This window comes from Cavia porcellus, unplaced genomic scaffold, assembly GCF_034190915.1.
Source record: "Cavia porcellus strain 051 isolate PalLab524CR breed Dunkin Hartley unplaced genomic scaffold, mCavPor4.1 scaffold_13, whole genome shotgun sequence".
Lineage (NCBI taxonomy): Eukaryota > Metazoa > Chordata > Mammalia > Rodentia > Caviidae > Cavia > Cavia porcellus.
The window spans coordinates 30,827,936-30,841,869 of NW_026947496.1; the positions used below are offsets into that span (position 1 = coordinate 30,827,936).

Here is a 13,934-nt window from a genome sequence, read left to right on the forward strand (position 1 = left end):
TCCATAGATGAACAATGCATACTAAGTGCCTCTAAATGATCAGACAGAGAGTGAATCAAATTATACTGTGGGAGGATGAAGGTGGAGGATTGTAATTTTGAGCCCAGCCAAAAGGGGCAATTTAGTGACTGAGACTCTGTCTTAAAATAAAAAATAAAAAGGATTGGGAATGTAGATCAGTGTGAAGGTTCTGGGTTTAATCCCCAGTACCACTACGAAGGAGGGGGAGGGAGATGACAAATTATATATAAACCAATAGTTTGCTCAGCTTTTTAAATGACCACAAATTACAAAAGAAACGGCTGATGAACTACATTGCAATGTAAAGCTCAAGCTAACAAAATAAGAATGAGAATGACCTGCCCTCGGGCTGCATTGCAGGTCTGGATTTCTTACTAGATAGGGGCAAGACTGCAACCCTGAGGCCAGCCTGCCAAGAAAACAGAACTTAATGTAGTATAGACTGAACCAACAAGGAAACCACCATTACAGTGAGAACTCCAGTATGGAGCAATAACCATATTCTAAAAACTAAATGACTTTGTAAAAACCGACTTAAAAATTTTACAAAATTGCTTACAGATTCAAAACCCAATGACAATAACCCTCTGTAGTAAAGTTACGCTTACTCTGAATGTAATTCTTTTTATAAATTCAATTTCCTTTTTTGTTCTTAGTGGAGACAGAAAGCAGCTGAATACTGTTATATTTAACATTTATAACATGTGAGGAACTCAATGGAGTTTGTTTCTTTTCAGTTTAAACATCATACATACTTTTTTAAACCTTTATTTCCTGTAACATTTTACTCATTTTCCCTAATTATATAGTAAATGGCTAGGTGTGGTGGCACATATCTGTAGTCCCAGCACTTGGGAGGCTGAGGCAGGAGGACTGTTACAAGTTCAAGGCCAGCCTGGGCTACATATTGAGTTTAAGTTCAGCCTAACTACACTGCGAGGACCTTATCTCAAAAACAAAAAACCAAGGCAAATACAGTTTTTTTTTTCCCTTGAAAAAACTAATCCCTAAAAAAGTTATGTAAAACTAGAATAAATCTTAAGTTTGTGTAAAGCTAAGGATAGGATTTGGGTTTATATACTGTTCACCTTATATGCTTTTTCACCATTAAAAATTATTAATTCAAGAAGCATTCAAACAAACAAACAAAAAAAAAAACAAGCTTAATAATTTTAAACTATCAGTACTTGGGAGGCTGAATCAAGAGGACTGCTATGACTTCAAGGCCAATCTAGCCATGTAGTGAGCTCAAGGCCAGCCTGAACTACATAGCAAGACCCAACAAAGCAAAACACTATCACTTATTACTAACCAATGTCTGCTAATTATTCTCAATCCCTTGAGGGCAGGAAGAGTTTTCTATTTCTTACAAGATGTGTTCTATTTAGAAGGTATTCAACAAAAGACTGATTTACTAACTGGAATCAACACAATTTCTCTTAACGGCAACCTTCTTAACATGAATTATAACCAGGTATCTTAGGATAGAATGAGATAGTTTGGTTTAGTCTTTTCACTGCTTTTTTCATCATATGAAGAAACTAAAGCTCCACAGAAGCTAAGTGTCTTGTTTAAATGACTCATTTAAAAAAAATCAGGACTACTATCTTACACTTTGGAAGTAAGAGTCTGCAAAGACATTCAGAGATGTACTATTACCAGCAGAGGTACTGATCAACCTACGTTTCAAAGTGCTACATTTAATGACATTTCTCTACATGGCTGATTTAGCTTTTGTTTATTCAACACAAGCCACTGGACTGAAGGCCATGGACAAAGCAGTGAGTAAAATGCCCAGAGGTCTCTTCTTGCCTTGTAAACTTTAACCTTGTGCTCTAATTCTCAGGAATTCCAGCAACCGTGTCTGCACATGAGAATTGTGTCAGAGTTCCTCTGAATCCCTGATTGCTGATACCATGCTGGCAACAGAGCAGGTTCCCAGGGATATCTGTATTACTCTGTTTCCCACTGCTGAGTACTTACCAGTGAGGAAATTTCGCAGTCGTCCAAATTGTACTTCGTATTGCTGGGGTTCTGCCTGGCAAGGGGCTGCAGACACTATGTTGGCGCAACCAGACTCTGACTGGACTAAAGAAAGAAAGACAAGATATGGGTGAGAAGACAATTAGCCTGAATGTGGTGGGAGGAAAGAAGGGTGACAAACCATATCACTTTAGGTGCTACCTTAAGACTTTTGAGTGTGCTGGGTCCTGATGAAATGCATAGGCTATCTTGTCTCCCTCCCTTTCACCTGACCCAGTGAAATGAGGGCAGAGGATGGAAAGCAAAAAACCACAAGGCAACTAGGTGGAAAAAGAGGGCAGGCCTGTGTGTCTCTGAGAAGTACATCTGGAAACATCTAGCACTGTGTTTGAGAAGCAAATGGTTGTGGGCTGGGATCCTGTGTTGCTTACTTTTCTTTTGTTGCTGAGATAAAATACCTGATGCTCCAAATTAAGGAAGAAAAGAATTATTTAGCTCACAGTTTGTGGCGGTTTCAATCCATACACACTTGGTTCCATAGCAGAGTGGCACATGGCAGAGGGCAACAGTTCATGGTGGTGGAAAACAGCAAAAGCAACAAGAGTAAAAAGGGAAGAGCACAAGAAAAGATTCTTTCTACCCCTTACACTGTATGAAAGCTACCCACCCTAGGGTGGTGGGTATAGCACTCACACCCATAATCCTAGCATTGGACCACAAATTAATTCCAAACTCTAGAAGCCTGCCCCTGGGAACAGTGAGACACAAACCATAATATGCCTCCCTTGGGTCCCCAAACACTCATGTATGTCCCTTTAGGCAAAAGGCATTTTAGTCCATCTCTAAAAGTCACCAAAATCCTAACAGTTTCAGGATTGCTGAAAAGTCCAAGTCTCAAGTTTCCTTTGAAATCTAAGGTAAACTTAGATCTCTGATTTTAGCTGTGAGCCTCTGTACAAATAAAAAGAAAGTTGAACATTTCCAACATTTAATGGCAGAAGATAAACATTATCATTCTAAAAGTACAAACAGGAATACAAAGGATTGGGAACAAAGCAAGTCCAAAATCCAGCAAAACAAATATTAAGTGTTATAGTTCCATGTGTAACATCCAAAGCAATCTATGGCAAGCTGTAAGGGTTTGTGTGGCTCTACCCCTACAGCACTTATGGTGGCTCAAGCTCTCACAGCTTCTTTTTTGGGCCTGCTTTGCTCTCTCCTTGCAGATTTCCTCAGATGATCCACATTCCTGGCTTGTCCAAACTTCTGAGGTCTCCATTCACCTTTGGCTTCACACTCACAGCTTTACACACTGTCCTCTCCTGGCCTCCCTGGCCTTCTGAAATCTAGGTGGGAGCCTTTTTTGCACACACCTAAAACCAGTGCCACATGGATGATGCAGAAGTCTGCTATTAGCTATGGCAGTAGCCAGGCTTTCCTCTCTCTTGGCTTAGGAGTCAAGTGCCTGGATTGCTGGGCACTCTGAACCTGATTCTGAGGAACAAATTCTCTATGCCACTGCCATTCTGGAACCTGATGTGGTTGCTGCCATTTTGGAACATGATGCTCTGTGGCTTTCTCCTCAAAGCAGTCTTTTACTTTTGCAGTTTTGAGGCTGCAAAAGGTAGAATCTTTGCATTGTCCTGTTGCTTTTCAGCAAAGATCTCCTCAGCTCCATCTTTGCAGTCCACAGCTTTACTAGAGCTTCCTTCCTGGTCGAACTTACAACATTTTAAATCATTCTGCTGGGCTATCTGCTCTTGACTGTTAACATAAATCTGGTTAAAAGCCCCCAACAGCAGCCATGTGACAGCCTCAACATCTGATCACCTTGAAATTTCTTCTGTCAGTTTAGTCGGCCGTCCTTAATCTCAGTCTCAGGCAAAGTCTTTGGACAGGAGCAAGATGCAGACAAACTTTCTGCCAATCCATAACACATACTGTCTGAAGCTCAACAACCAATGCTGTCCTCCTTCCCAGGAGGAACCTTCTGAGCCTGGACTTTATCGCTATCAGCTTTACTTTATTACTATCAGCTTTGTCTTCTGAGCTCTGACCAGAATCTCCCATGCAGAACAGCCTAAGGCTTTCTAGCACTACTCTTTCAGTCAACAACTCTGAACCTTTCCAAACTCTTTCCACAAGCCATTTTCAAAGGCTCTTGAACCACATGGTCAGGTACAGTTAGAACAATAACCCCATTTCTCTGGTACCAGATTCTGTCCTGGTTACTTTTCTCTTGTTGCTGGGACAAAATACTCAACACCCAAAATTAAGAAAGAAAAAGTTTAGGGCTGGGGGTTTAGCTTAGTAGTGTAAGTGCCTGCTTGGCAAACCTGAGGTTGTGAGCTCAATCCCGGCATCCTTCTGCACCCCCCCACAAAAAAAAAGAAAGAAAAGGTTTATCTCTCAAGTTTGTGGAGGTTTCAGTCTGTAATCAGCTAGCTTCCGAGGCAGGGTGGCATGGCAGACGGACAACCATTCATGGAGGAAGACACAAAAGCACAAGAGCAAAAGTGGAGGAGAAGAGAGCAAGCCTCTTTCACTCCCTTATATTGCAGGCAGGCTACCCGCCCTACGGGGGATGTAGCATTCACACCCATAATCCCAGAACTGGACAATGAATCAGTCACAAACTCTAGAAGCTTGCCCCCATGACTGCATGAGGCTTTGGAGGGACATTTGTACAGAAACCATAACAGACCTTGTCAATCAATGCAGTCCGATTGCTGTGCCTTGGACCTTTCAACCTGGGATGTCTCCCAATTTTAAGAAATTTTCTCCAATTATTTTTGGTCACTCCCTACTTTAAGTGTGTATTGTCTTCACTATAGGACAGAGTGAAGGATAGCAAAAACCTGACCATGTCTTCAGTGTGTGGTACATGGCTTGCTTTGAGACTATAGCAGAAGTCTGACTGAATCTGCTCACATGTTCTTTAAAGCCACGATCGGGGCTGGGGATTTAGCTCAGCGGCATAAGCGCCTGCCTTGCAAGCAGGCAGTCATGAGTTCGATCCCTGGTACCAGTAAAAATAAAAAAAAAAAAAAAAAAAAAAAAAAAAAAAAAAAAAAAAAAAAGAAAGCCACGATCTCTCCATTCTTCTCACCTTCAGCTCCCAGAGAGCTACCCTAGACAGAATCAAGACCAGAATAGCAGGTGCCTCATCTCTAGCACAATCAAATTGACAAGGCCTGGAGTGCTTCCTTCTGAACTTGCCATCACAGCGTTGGTATGAGTGTGCAGGCTCCTGCCACCTGCACAGAGTGCCTATGTGCTGCTGATAGGAAGTAGGAGACAGATCATTGAGCTACCTGCAATTCAGACACAGTGGTTTTCAGGAAAGTCTGTATCACTGCTGGAAGCCACCAGGAAAAGTAACAGTGCTACATGGTCATAAGTTTTTGTCCTGGTCTGTTAACTGGGGATCTGAGTGATGGAATCTTCATCAGCAAACATATATTGCACATCTGCCACAGGCAGATATCTGCTTAAAAATGTAACAGGAGTCAGGCATGGCGGAGCAGGCTTGTAATCTGGGACTCAGGAAGCCGAGGCAGGAGAATTACTTTGAATTTACAGCCAGCCTGGACTCAAAGTGAGTTCTAAGTCAGCCTGAACTTCATAGTGAGACCCTGTCTCAAAAAGACCAAAAATAACTAAATAAAATAAAAAATGTGACGGAAAGCCAGAATCATTGTAGGAGGGTGTGACCTGTCAGCTCTGGTACATGGGACGAGAGAAGGTGCCTGTTTGGTTAGGCTAGAGGGCAAGATAGGCTTCCCAAGAGACTTTGTACCTTCCAGGGTATCACCAACATCAGCAATAGTGGAAGAATGAGCTCAGTTTCAGGGCAACCTTAGTCTACCTAGGCAAGCTGGAGGCAGATACACAGGATATGGAAGGCAGACTTTAGGAGAATTACAGTGATGACAGTACTGACTAGAGAGGGCCCAGGCTAGAGTCAGGGAAAATAGATAGAAGGTGTAATCTGGAAAAAAGTAAAAATGTCTTGAGTTGCAGTGGAAGTGGAGAGGGCAGGATAAGTTTTAGGAATCTATAGGATCTTGTGACCAAGGAAAGAAAAGGAGGGAACCTGCTCTGACTATCTCTCAGACTGCTGATGGGGTGTGTTGATGCTGCCCATCTGTGTACTTTGTGTGGTTGCTTCCTTGGACCGGTTCAATCTGTTCCCGCTCTTTTATCTGTATTCCACTAGGTGGAGTGTGTTCCTGTTTTGTTTCGGTTTTTGTTAGCAGTCATTTCTTCCCAGATGCCTTTCTCCAGTGCTCCTTTCTCCCTTGGAGAAAGATCAAGAGAATTGGGAGTTTTCTCTTTAAAAATCATAAACTCACATAAATAAGTGCATGTCTACATCCTGAATGTTGAGACTCCAGCCCTCTTCTCCCAGTCAGCTTCCCTTAGTTGCTCACCTCAAACACCAGTCACAAGGTGAGCAAAAGATTGTTCCTTAGGTTTCTGGTTTGTCCATGACAGAAAAAAACCCGAAGACACTAGGACTTGGGAATTGTCCATCCGGGTCATTCTGAGTGACAAACCACTCACCTTTACTTTCCACTAACTCTAGGGTGCCAACTACCATCACTGTAGCATACAGGTAAGATGGTACTTTGGGGGCTGGGGATGTAGAGAAGGTGCTTGCCTGGCACTATCAGTGGTAAAGTGTTTGCCTAACATGCACAAACCTCTGAATATAATCCCAGAAAAAAAAAAAAAAAAAAAAAAAGGAGATAATATTTTGGGGCACAAAGTCACAGAACCTGCCGGGTAAGAGTGAGGTCCCGAGTTCAATTCCCGGTATCATCCCCAAAAACTTTTAGAAAAGATACTGTAGGGGAGGGGGGGGGCAGGAAGGACACTCTGAATGTTTTAAAGTGCCTGTTAAACACGTAATAGTGATAAAGAAAAATCAGTGACAGTAGAAAATTGAAACTTCTCAGAAAATAGAGCAGAAAAACAAAGAAATGGAGTGTAGAAGAGATTAAAGCCTTGGAAAGTGAACCTTGATAACACAGGAATCTTGGAAAATAGAAGTTATAGTCCTTTCATGAACTTGCAAGACTTTCCTGAAAATCACGGTGTCTGAACTGCAGATAGCTCAATGATCTGTCTCCTACTTCCTATCAGCAGCACACAGGCAATCTGTGCAGATGGCAGGAGCCTGCACACACATACCAACGCTGTGATGGCAAGTTCAGAAGGAAGCACTCCACTTGTCAACTTGATTGTGCTAGAGATGAGGCACCTGCTATTCTGGTCTTGATTCTGTCTAGGGTAGCTCTCTGGGGGCTGAAGGTGAGAAGAATGGGGAGATCGTGGCTTTAAAGAACATGTGAGCAGCAGATTCAGTCAGACTTCTGCTGTAGTCTCAGAGCAAGCCATATACCACACACTGAAAACATGGTCAGGTTTTTGCTATCCTTCACTCTGTCCTATAGTGAGGACAATACACACTTAAAGCACAAAAAGTCCAAGTTATTGACTCTGAGGGCAGTGTGAAGGGGAGCTGAACCAACTGCTGCTTTTGGGACAGCATGAAACCATTAAAAGAGAGGCAGGTGGTGACAGGTATTTGAAAGAGTGAATAAAGGAGGACTCCATCTGTTCATGTGTAAGAGGTCCCAGGGCTGAGCCTCTCCAACTTCACAAAGCCATTTACCTAGTTTGTGATTGTGCTGAAGCATCACAAAAGCCTCTTCCCATTTCTAGTACTACACAAATTCAATGTAAGAAAATTGCATCACAGAAAAACCTAACTCACAATAAATGTATTCCAGATGGAGTATCAGCTCTTCTATAGAATCTGATTTCAAAACTATAGAACAACAAATTTTAAAAATCTTAGGATGTCACTGCTGTGTCAGTATTTCCTACGGCTTATCTCACAGTACTCTTCTTCAGCCTGTGAACTTGAGATCCGTGGCCAAGCTTCCATCCCCAGGGTCTTGTAGACAGGGAGGCTGCAAAAATCATCAGGTAAAGATACTATAATTTAGAAGCTCTGGTGGAAGGAAGTACAGTCTAGCCAGGAGGCAGGAAAGAGTACCACTGGGAAGCCTGCTCTCTGTTCTGTAAAAGTAGGTACTCCTCGTACCACCAACAGAGAACCTGCTCTATCCAGGCCCACATGGTCACCTGTGAGGTTGGCTGCCATCTCCTCAGCAGTCTGAGACAGACGCAGGCCTTGCTTCAGGGGGCCATCGGAATCCACGTACTGCCGGCGCTTGAGGTAGCAGGACACTGCCATCTGGACGTGCTCGGTGCGCACCCGTTTCATGACCTGGGCAGGAACCACAGGGTGAGAACCAAGAGGTCAGGTGAGGAAGACTGTGGCCTCAGGGCTGCTTCAGTGCCCAATTAGGACACAAATATAAGACTCTTGATCAACAATCTAGCACTTTTCCACTTTATTTATTCCCATGGCCATCTAGCCATAGATAGTTGATGATGCCTAAGTCAGTCATAAAGGTGACCCCCAAAGTCAGTCAAATACCATGGTTTCAGTCACCCCATTGTTTTTTCATTAGAGCTGCTAACAAGTAAAAAGGGTCAGTAGACTAGGGATATGCGAGTGGGCTAGAACAGAGAGAGTGAAGTAGACACTTCTTCCTGTTCTGAGAGGTATTAATTAGCATTGAACCCATAAAACAAAGTCAAAGACCCGAGAATTCAGAAACTGGGCTAAGTAGATGTTGACAAGTGAGAAGTCAGTAATGGGGAGGAATGTAAAACTTCTTCCCTAATGGTCAGGAAAACGCTGCCAGTACCCACTGTTTTCAGATTTGATTAGTACATTTTCATTTTAATCAAATCATCTGTCTCTGTCCTAGTTTATGTAACCACAGGTACAAAACAAAAAAACAAAATAAAAATCAAAACAGTAAGAGGGCATGTGCATACATTAAAATATGTCTCATAAATTCCAGTAAGAAAGAAAAATCATAAGCAAGCTGAAAAGTGATAATGATAATTTAGGCCAATTTGAGGGCTCATAAAAAATGAAACCAAAACAAGACAAATAAGAGCGGAGAGTGGTAGGAGGGAGGGAAAGGCAGGGAGGGACAAAAAAGAGAAAAAAGAGACCAGTTTTCTTTTTTACTAAGTTTATTATCAAGAATGTTAGAAACCTCCAGTATCGCCCTGGCCTCAAACACTACCTTGCCAGAAGTAAAGAAACTGCAGGCAGAAGCCAAATGATATTGGGATGAATTTCCTAGGGCCACTTCTGTCAGGTAAGGCATATTTTTTACTCAAGAATCAAAATACAGTGTCCATTCTGTAAAGTATATACGTCACCATCCCTGCCAAAGTAACATTCTCTGAACAAAGGTTTCCAGGTTGGGGTGGGAGCCAAGTTTTATCATTGATGTGACTGGGCTTAAGGTTTCAGTTTCAGCTATATTTATCAGCTCGCCTTTGACAGTTCCATTCTTTAAGATTTAAAATTCCACCTTCTCTAGAAATTTGTTTCTTAAAATACTATTCAAAAGTTCATTTCTATCTAAAATTTTATTCATCTGCAACTTTTTAAAAAAGTGTACCACATGCATCAATAGCCAGATAAATGTTTTACAGAGTCTCTGTGCAGACAAGCTGCCCCTGAATCATGTATAAGTTTGCCTTTCTTCCAAACTGGTCTGCAGCAGGGCTCTGAAGATTCAGTTCGATTTTCCAGAAGTCACAGAACAAGGAAAACAAAAGCAGTGAAGGTTAGAAAGTACATATACATTTATAAGCAAAACATTAGGACATTGTATCTATGTTAAAGTATGAACACCCAGATTATCCCATCTATGCACTTCATTTCTGGATTACCTAAAGGAGCACAAAACATCTGTCAGAAAGAAAGGACACTGGGTGTGATGAAGTTGTTATTTAGTGATATAACAAAACCCACTAAATTGAGTGTGTGCCACCAGGCCCGTAATCCTGGGAGGCTGAGGCAGAAGGATTGCAAGTTTGAGCACAGCAAGGTGCTGTTTAAAAATAAATAAATAAAGAGTACATAAGAGTTGACAGTAATCATGATTCCCCATTACATTGCTGTGAATCCTTATAATGTCCGCATTTGTTAGTTGGAATGTTTTTATCCTAGTTTGTTTGATTTTATTATCTTGATAATATAAACAACTATTTTAAAGAAAAGACATTAGAATAGCCAGAGCTGATTTAGTATCATCTTACTTTGAAGTCCTAGTATGCTTTTGTTTTTCTCATGCCTTTGGTTCTATCCTATTGTATCTTGTTGGATATTATTATGTGTAATAATATAAACAAATTTTCTATGGAAAATGAGATAATATAGTAGCCATTGTTCGTTCTCTATTTGGTTCTGAAAGCCCTATAATGCATTCGTTTTCTTGAATGGTTTTATACTGTTTTGTTATGCTTGATACTATCGTTTATGAAGCTATGCTCAACTACTTCAAAGAAAGAGACACTATGGTAGTTACTGTTAATTATGGGCTGTCTTGTGGTGAAATGCTGTGTTGCTTGCACTGTTCTGATCTGATCTGCTTTGTTATGTCCTCTTTTGTCTTACTCTCTTTAAAATAAAAAAAAAATTAAAAAAAAATAAATAAAGAGCTGAGGATGTAGCTTGGTATAAAGGTCTTGGGTTCAATCCCCATACCAAAATTGTTTTTAAAGCACTAATTACTTCCTAAACTATCTTTTCTTTATGAAATTTACTTTTCTTTATAATGGTCCATTATTCACTGTATCAGTGACCTATTTCTAACTTAGGATGCTTTGTTTTTTTTATTGCTCATCCAAGAATTCTGATAACTTTAGGAGTGATATCCCTACACTCAGTATCATCTACCCATAAATGAAGACAGATAACCATTTCTTTGTGGCCACTAACCAGCACTACACTGTATTAGCTTGACTATATCTAAGATTCTCTATGTTTTCTAATCTGGCTACACATGAATATGCACATCAGCCCTAGAGATCATGTGAACCAGTTAATATGAGGGGCCTTTCCTACATCTCCATAAATCTTCTAACACTGCTTTTAATTCTAATTCAAAAGTGCCTAGTCAGCTACTCTCCCAAACCAGTCAGATGCCATACCTGGGTGAGACCAAGGCCTTTCCAGACTTTTGCTGGCATCTGTTGTTGGTATGGTATCATGCATGTGCCCACACATGCCTATGAGAATTCCAATCAGAGCACTGATAGGAAAAACCACATGTTCAGACATAGGATCTACTGATATGTCACGAGAGAAAAGACGCTGTGAAGTTGTTCTCAACAGTGGGACAGCATATATGCATGTATGCAAAGAAGGGGGAAGACTCATATGAAAGTTGTTAAAAAAAGAAAGAGTGAACAGAAACAAGAGCCAATTAACAAAGGTAAAATCTGGCTGCAACCACGCCTGGGAAAAACTAGTTCGTGCATATTGATTACATGACTCTGTTAGATGTGATGGTGCACACCTGTAATCCTAGCATTTGGGAAGCTGAGGCAGGAGGACCACCTTGAGTTCCAGGCCAGCCTGGGTTACATAAGTGAGCTCAAGCCCAGTCTGAACTACATTGTGAGGCTCTGTCTAAAAACAAAAAACAAAACAAAACAAAATGCCATAAAGAACGTGACAATTAACAGCCCCAAGTGGTAGTCTCAAACCAACCAGCATTTCTGACAACAGACCCTCCCTGACACCGGCCAGTGAGTCAAGTGGAGGGCAAGGATGGCAAGGCAGGAATTGGGCAGTACTGTAGCTATGTGGTATATGTACCATTATGTAACTCAAATGCCAGAGATGGGATTCAATCAATCTTACTTGAAATACAGAGTATTTTAAGTGAAATAAATACTGAAGAGTTCCTCAGAGAAACCAGCTCCCCCCAGAAAATTTCCATCATACTAAATCCATAAATGGACAGGTGAAAAAAAAAAAAAAACTTAACATAGATCCAAGTCTCTTGGGAAACTCAGAGGACTACTGCAACTTCAAGTGACTTCCCTAGCTTTTCCTACATTATAAAATCCTTAGAGTGTAAACTGAGTTCAATATAATTACATATTTAAAATATCAAGAGTTTCCACAATTTTCAATTTACATAGTATACCTTAACCTTTCAAGTGTCCAATACCCTTTTCCTCTATCACATTATTAGTATTTCTGGAAATCAAAATGAAGATTCTGACATATTTGTCCTATTGCAATAGCTGCCTACTGTTCTACTAAATCTTCAACAAAGCTGATATGAAAAAGAAACCACAGCCATACTCCCAACAGTAACCACAGAAATATGGGGCACACTTTTTAAGATGATGGCAATGTAGACTTGGCCTGATAAATCTTGTCAGTGGTCACATATCATCCCTAATTCTAACCACTTATTTCTTTTTTTTTTTCCTATTTTTAAATGCAAATGGTTGGTGGAGAACATTTGGGAGGCACCTCCACCCCATGTGCCAGGAAGTACATAGTCCTATGAAATGCCCAATGCTATATAGACAGGACAGGAGCACTGATGTGGAGTGATTTCAGATAAATCCAGGAAAGCACACTATAGAATCCTCAAATCCACTCCCTATTGATAGTTCTTTTTTTTTTTGATACTGGTGATCAAATTCATGACTTCGTGTTTGCCGAGCAGGCACTTATGCTACGAGTTAAACCCCCAGACCCATTCCTTATTGAGTCTGATTGATGCTTACATTTTGTGTGTGTGTGTGAGTGTATCTGTTGAGACAGGGTCTCTCTGAGTTCAGGCTGGCCTTGAGCTCACTTTGTACCTCAGGCTGACAACTCAGTGATATTCCTGCTTCAGCCTCCCAAATTCTGGGATTACAAGTGTGTGCCATCACGCTGTTAAATTTTTTGGAGTAAATATATTTTTCCAATTGTAAATTTACTCTTAAAAATACATTAGACATTTTTTGCTTTTGTTAAGTGGGGATTCATGTGAAGATCCTCCTAGGTATTCAGGTGCTAGCTGTCTCTTCTTGTGATATACCAAAAGGTCACTTTAAATAGGACCTAAAAAAATCTAGCTTTTGCATTAATTATGGTAAAGCTTTGTAAATATGTCACAGCTGAAAAATGAGCCATCCTACTCAGTTTGCCATAGCTCACTTAACTTTAAAAGTCCAATTACCTTTCACAGTCTCTGTTCAGACAGACAGTCACACACTTGAACTAGAAGCTACACTATTTCACATGGTGTCCTAAGGAATAAAATGGCACATGAATGAGTCTATGGCTGGGGCTCAGGAGGAAAAGTAGGAGCCAGAGCTTTGTTGGCAGTGGGGAGCATATGGGAATGATGAAACACAGCAGAGACTATCAAACATTTTTTCCAACACCAGCTGGCTTCGCTGCAATGTCCCTCAAGTCTTTTCTGGTCAATTAATTTCCATATAGCATTTTCCTAGTTCTGCCATTCCAAACTTTCTCCAGTTTCTTCATCCAGCTTTCCCAGACCTGCCTGACTCAGTGGACTACTCAGAGAGTTGTGTCCTCAGTGGTGTCCAATACAGCAGGCACTGTCACCACTGTCCTTCCCATCTGTGCATACTGCTGGCTCCTCACCCATAAAACTCTCTCCCCTTGATTAGTCTTCTTCACCAGCCTGACTTCTGGTTCTCCTCATCCCTCACATTCCTTACTGCACTCTACTACTTGCTGTCTTCAGTTAAACCCTGTTCTGAGCTCTACAGGTTCACAAGACAGTTTCACCTGGAAAATGCAAAAGCCTCAGTCTAAGTGCTCACTGGAGAAGTAATCTTCGCTTCAGAATGTCCTCCTGTTATTTTACCTAGTTAACTTCATAGCACTATTATCCTTAAAGCAAGAAACTTAGCCATTATCTTGAGATTATTTTCTTTTTCTTACTTCTAGGGAGCCAATTCCTATTCTAAACATGAATTTTTGATTTAAGGTGGCTAGG

General features: G+C 41.0%; 1 protein-coding gene across 6 annotated transcripts in view; it reads right to left on the reverse strand.

The window, feature by feature from the left end:
- The window catches only part of Taf5l (TATA-box binding protein associated factor 5 like), a 34,213-nt gene that overhangs the window by 15,412 nt on the left and 4,867 nt on the right, over positions 1–13,934 (reverse strand). For 4 of the 6 annotated variants that reach the window (XM_063260025.1, XM_003473425.5, XM_063260026.1 and 1 more), the window contains exons 2-3: positions 8,161–8,305; positions 2,005–2,109 (exon numbers count right to left, since the gene is read on the reverse strand). In XM_063260025.1, the coding sequence (XP_063116095.1) occupies positions 2,005–2,109; positions 8,161–8,302 (247 nt within the window). In that variant the 5' untranslated portion in view covers positions 8,303–8,305. Of the gene's footprint in view, positions 1–2,004; positions 2,110–7,786; positions 7,986–8,160; positions 8,306–13,934 lie in introns of those variants that run through there. The other 2 variants (XM_063260027.1, XM_063260028.1) reach the window with 1 other exon arrangement.